At 57.5% G+C, this 5,774-nt stretch overlaps 1 protein-coding gene across 1 annotated transcript in view; it reads left to right on the top strand.

The window, feature by feature from the left end:
* The first annotated feature begins 1,756 nt into the window (after positions 1-1,756).
* The window catches only part of CACTIN (cactin, spliceosome C complex subunit), a 10,504-nt gene continuing 6,486 nt past the window's right edge, over positions 1,757-5,774 (top strand). The window contains exon 1 of the mRNA XM_035892991.1: positions 1,757-3,703. Within this exon, the coding sequence (XP_035748884.1) occupies positions 3,541-3,703 (163 nt within the window). The 5' untranslated portion in view covers positions 1,757-3,540. The remainder of the gene's footprint in view (positions 3,704-5,774) is intronic.

Genomic DNA, 5,774 nt, shown 5'->3' with positions numbered 1-5,774 from the left:
CCAGGCTGGGAACCCCCCCAGGCTTCTTCCAAGCACCCAGTTCCGTTTCTCTTCCTTTGCAAACCCCAGGCTGAGTCAAGGGAGCACTTTCCTGTCTCTGGGAGCACCTCTGGCTCCCACAGAGCCCATTTGCGGTGGAAGTGGGTCCCCCCCTGGGAACACTGGAAGCAGATACCAGTCCTTGAATCTGCCCAGGCTTCTCTCTGCTGTGTCGGCAGCAGAAGCATGTTTTGTCGCAGCGATGCCCAGTGCTGTGATAACGGCTCCCTCGACGCACGTCCCCTTCCCCCTCATTCTTTCCAAGATCCAGCTGTGTTTTGTCTCCCTTGTCGTACTTGTTCCCATCACCCCACTGTCTCCAAGACTCCGTGATAATGGTTTCCTTTCTGTGGCCACCATCCACCATGGTCTAGCCCACCCATCTGCTGCCTCGCTTGGCCTGCAGGGAAGGGGGAAGGCACGGCAAACCAGGTCTCCCTGTAGAAGCCCTCCTGGACCCCAGAGATACCAGTATGCACAGGGCTCAGGAAACTGGGGCTGGGAGCTGGGAGGGGGTAGCAGGAACCGCCCGTCCCTGCTAGAGGAGAGGTGGTGCCATGCCCGTTGGAGCAGGGTCCAATGTCGGCCGCGGGCGGGCTGTCCCGTGTCCCCGCTGGTAGGGAGCAGGTACATACTGAGGATGAGGAAGGCTCTGCTGAGAGCTGGCCCTGAGCTCAGTTCTCCCTCCCGGTGGACGGCTGTTCTTACTGTATTGTTTCCTACTCTTTTTATTTTCTCCTTTTTATTTTTTCCTCTTCTCTCCTTTGCTCCCTGCTCTGCTGCTGCTCTCCTTGCATTCTCCCCGCCGTCTCTGGCCACTCTGGCAGCCGACAGACGAGAGGAGTTGGGTTTACTCCCCGCTCCACTATAGCGCTCAACTCCACTCTGTCTCCGATGAGGAGAGCGATACAGTAAGTGTGCAAGCAACGTGTGCCGGGTGCCTGGTGGGTCGAGGTCGGAGCTTGCGCTCCCCCTGCAAGGTCAGCTTGGGGCAGCGTGGGGCTCTTGCATGGCTGCGGCAGAGCCCTGCTGCATCTCGGATCAGCTCCGTGGCACCGGCAGAGGCCCGGGCTGCTCAGCGAGGGCTGCGGCTTGTTCGAAATTGCGTGGTGCAGTGAGAGCTTTGGGGAGCTGGAGTTCTCCAGTCGTGGTGGTGGTACTGGAGGATGCGAAACAAACGGCCTTCTCTCTTCGCGCTCGGTTTGGTCCTGGGGAGACACCTGGGCTCAGACCTAACCGAGGCAGGGGGTGCTCGGGCACTGACTCTCTCTTCTCTGCCTCTTGCAGTAATCTCTATGCAGACACAGAAGCCCCAGAGAGCAGCGATTCCCTCTGCAGGTCGATGTGTTCCCTTTTCGTTGATGCAGCCGTTCCGGTGGGATGGGAAGAGCTTGCCGACACCAGTATTGCTGCACTGCAGGATCCCGGGCACTGCATTTCAGAACGGAGCAAAACTATAACCGTGTATTTCTACTTATCCCAGATGTGGGCAGCAAAGAAGCCACCCGCTCCCCCGCAGCTCCCCCGGGAGACATCCAGCGGGGTGTAGAGAACCCTGGGTAGTAACACAGTGTTTTCCAGACGTGCACTACCGTAGCTACCTATCCATGTGTGATACTGTGAACCTTTTTAATTTTTTAATCATGTATTTATTTCTTTTATCTTTGCACAGAGACAGCACAAATGTGCTTTTTTTTTTTTTAAAACATTTAGTTTACTGCACTTTTTTTTTTTTTTTCTTTGGTGGTTGTGGTTGTCATGTATTTGTGCATCAGAAAGGAGTGTGAGACCTCACTGGAGAAGTGGTAGGAGCACGTTGCTGGGGAGGGCCGGGACCGGAGTGGCTTCACTCGAGGCAGCAGCGTGGTCTAACCACCCGATGGAGTCAGGAGGTTTAAGGCTGTCCAGACTCTGCCACGGTTTTGCCGAGTGACCTAAGGCAAGTCACTTAACCACTCTGTGCCTCGGTTTCCCCCGTGCTAATGGGTGTGCAGTACCCACTTCCGTTAAAGCACTTAAACCCTGGGCTGAAAGGTGCTATGTAAATGCAATGTATTAAAGGCCATTGAGTAGAGTTGCTCCCACGTTACAGCAGTCCGCAGTAGCCACGCCAATTCGCTTGGGTTCAAAAATCGCCAGTGACTTCTCTTGATCTGTAACGCTGCGCGGGGGGAAGCACACGAATCCTGGCGACAGTGACGTGGTCACCTCGGCTCTCCTCCGGACGTCGCAATGGGTTCTGCCTTCCCCCCGTGCTGCGCTGCTGCGTCACCCCCTCCCTCCATGCTTGGAGTCCACGCTTCATCTTACCGGCTGCCTCGCCGCCGCCTGCTCCAGAGACGGAGGCACGGACGGATGAGAGCTGCGCACCTCCAGGGACCGGCCGCGCTGGAGTGCGGGTTCCCCGCTCTGCCCGGCCCCAGACGGTGCATCCGACTGGAGCCACTTAGCACCTCGCATGCTCATGGGTGTATCCGACCGCCCGGCACCCGGGGGTCGCGGACGCTGGGTTCACACGTATCCTCCATACCTTAGGGCAGGCGCGTGCACGTCCGCACACGCTGGAGGCAGGAAGGCAGAAGCCTGGCTCTGCCACCTCACTGCGCCAGGCGGGTGTTGTGTTCACGGACTCTGTCGGACAAAAAGCTGGGTGAGGGGGATGTTGCCTGTGGTGACATCTGCTATCGGAAATCGCTGCTTTGGGTGTCTGAGTTTTCTTTTTGAGGGCTGCAGGCTTTAGGCAAGAGGATTTGGTGTCACTGCGTAGTGTTCAGGCTAGGCTTGTCCATCTGTCGGCAGGACGCACACCCTAGCGTTGTCTTGAACTCCAGCAATGCTGCCATCCTCTCCCAGAGAGAAGAAAGGAAATCCTTCGGAGCAGAGGGAGCCAGGTCTTACCCGTGTGCTTTACAAGCCTCACTTGAGAAAGAGGGTCACGATCTCTGTGCTCATTACAATCTTGGGATGCCTTGTAGAGGAGTGGGGAAGCGGGACCCTTCTCGGGGGGCTCAGTCCCCCCAATCTATCTTCACAGCAGCACTCAGGATGGGTTAATTCAGGTCGCAGAAGGTAACTGGTCTGGGGGGAAGCTCTTCCCCTCTGCAGTGTGCTAAACTTGGTGAGGATCTTCATGAATTGACGTTTTCTTGCCTGGAAGTACGGGACCCAGACTTCCCCCTTGCCTGCAGGCGCTGAAGGCTTCTCCCAAGAGCACAGCCTGGGGATCTTGCAAGCTGCTGCCATCAGACGTGTTCATGTATTTACCAAATAATCCATCGAAAGTCGTTCAGGAAACTCTCCCCGCTCAGTTGCTACTTGCCACCTCGCTTGCCCCGCTAGCAGCGTTGCTCCGTGCCAGCCCCTGCCGCAGGCTGGGAAAGGGCCCCTCGCCCCCCGCGTCTGCTTGCGCCGGGCCCGCCCGAGCGCCGTGGGCAGCGCTGCGGGGGCTCCGCAGTCTGGCGGGAGGAGTGCGATACCTACAGCCCAACCTGAGGCTTCAAAATGATAAAAATTCAGCCTTTGGATTTTTCCTCCAGAAGCGCAGTACCACGCGTAGAGAGGCCAGAGGGAGCCACGTCCCCTCTGCGTCTTCAGATGCTGCTCTTGGGTGCTGTGCCTGAGGGACGGAGCTCTGGGGAGGAACCCGGGAGGCTGGGCTCGGGCTGGCTGACCCAAAGCCTGGCTGACCTGAGGCCCGGCTGCCCCAGCACCACCTTGGTCGTGGGCTGGTGGGTTTGGCCTCGCTGGGGCTTCCCAGCCAGCTGAAAGCAAGCATCTTGTTTAAGATGGTTTAAGCATTGTTGATGGAGGCTTTATTCCTTCCCCCCGTTCCGGGGGCCTCTAAAGCTGCTTAGCAGGGATGCAGGGAGCATCTGAGCCCCACCTTCATGGAGCTTCTCAGTGAGTGAACTTTGCGAGCTGGATCTGTGCCTGGTCCCAGGAGGCGTGGGGAAACCCAGACCTTTTGCAGCTCGTTCATTCCAGGCATCGTCTTTCCTCAAGCGTTTGGGCTTTTTGAGACAATCCTTGTGCAGCTCCGAACCCTTTGGAGCGAGCAGGTCTGGGCAGGGAGGCTTGGGCCTGGGAGAGGACGTGCCAAGGGCTTAGAGCAACTTTGTCATCATGAGGGGACAGGAGGAACCTTTTTGGGAAATGCTGATCTGAAATGGAAACTGCCGCTTTCTGGGCTCGCACGTGCTCTGCTCTGTCACCTACCGTCCCGTTGGCTCGGTGCTGGAGAACAGCTCGGCCTCTGCTTCCCGGGGGGGCCAAAAGGACCTTGGACTTCAAAGCTCGCTCTTAGCCCACCTCCCTGCACCGCGGCAGGAGAGCGTCGGGGAGCACTGGAGCATTTCCCGAGCGCTCTCAAGGCTGACGTGCAGAGTTGGGGGAGGTCTTGCCCACAGGAAAGAGCATCGGCCCTTTTTTGGGGAGGAGAACCACACCCCTACCCCCCCCAGTCTAAACGTCCCTCGAGCTGCACTCCAGCTCCTGTGTGACTTTGTCAGGGCTCTCTAGTGCCGCAGCAGCTCGCTGGCCAGTGCTGCCCCTGCTGTACCCCCGCTCTCTCCATCACCAGAGGAGGCACCGTGTTTTGCTCCTGCGAGATTTGAGCCGAGCAGCCCCGTGAGACGGCCGGTTCCCATGTAGCTCTGTTTGCCACCGCTCTCCCTCCTCCCTCTTGTCCCAGCAGGGACCCTCGGCTCTGCAGGACGTGCCCTGAACGTTGCCCGGTGCTGAGGCTGCTGGTGAGCCGTCGGCCCGGGCTCTTGCCAAACTGCAGGTGGCTGCTGCCTGCGAGGTGTGGATTTGGCAAGGGAAGACCGGCATCTCTCCGTGCTGGAGCTCCTGGGAGGGCTCTGCGCTTGGTGCGGGGCAGGGGTGCGGGGCAGACTGAGGAGCTGGCACAGAGACCCCCGAGCGCTCGCGCGAGGGATCCGGCTGCTTGGCTGCCGTTGCCTCCCTGGTGGGCGGCTCAGCCGCAATGTGCCGAAATCGCACTTTGGAAAGTTTTTTAGTGAAGCCAGAGCGCTTGTAGATCTCAGGACAGGGCCGGCACAGACACAGCGGTGGTTGCATGGGCTCCATCACCTTGGCTCCTCGCTGGGCTCCCAAAGCGCGGCACGGCCGGCGTCCCCCTCCTCTCATCCCCAGCCACCGTCCTGCTCCAGCTCCTTCCGACAAGGACAAGGCGAAAGCCACGGCTCAGGCGTACCGGATCATGTCTGATTATTATTATTATTATTTTTTCTTTCTTTCTGTTGACGTCTACATTAGACCCAAGTATGTTCTATTGGATGTTCATGTTCCCACGCGTTCTCTGTGTCCGCTCTGTGCGTGCACCATGTAACGAATGTATGTAAGTAGGGGGGGCGGCGGGCGGCCGAAATGCGAAGCCAACCCGTGGGTGTTGTCATGTTTCTCTTCTTTTTCTTTTTTTTTTTGGAGGGGGGGGTGTTAAGTCATGAGCGCTTTTTTTTTTTTTTTTTCCTTTTCTTGGTTGTTTTGAGGGGTTGGTTGGGTTTGGGGTTGGTTTGGGTTTTTTTTTTTTTTTTCCTCTCTTCGGGGAGATCTTTTTCCAGAAAATTGTAAATTGATGCTATCTGTCCTCGGCTCTGTGATAAAGCATCCTGTAGTCTGTGCTCACCTTGGTCGCCTCTGCCTCCTTCTCTGCGTTCGCCGACCCCTTTTTGGGGTAAAAAAAAACCCAAAAAAAGAAGAAATAACACAACGGG

Source organism: Egretta garzetta, unplaced genomic scaffold (assembly GCF_000687185.1).
Source record: "Egretta garzetta isolate BGI_Z169 unplaced genomic scaffold, ASM68718v1 scaffold564, whole genome shotgun sequence".
NCBI lineage: Eukaryota > Metazoa > Chordata > Aves > Pelecaniformes > Ardeidae > Egretta > Egretta garzetta.
The sequence above is the reverse complement of the archived record's forward strand: the minus strand, read 5'-3'. Positions and strand labels throughout refer to the sequence as shown.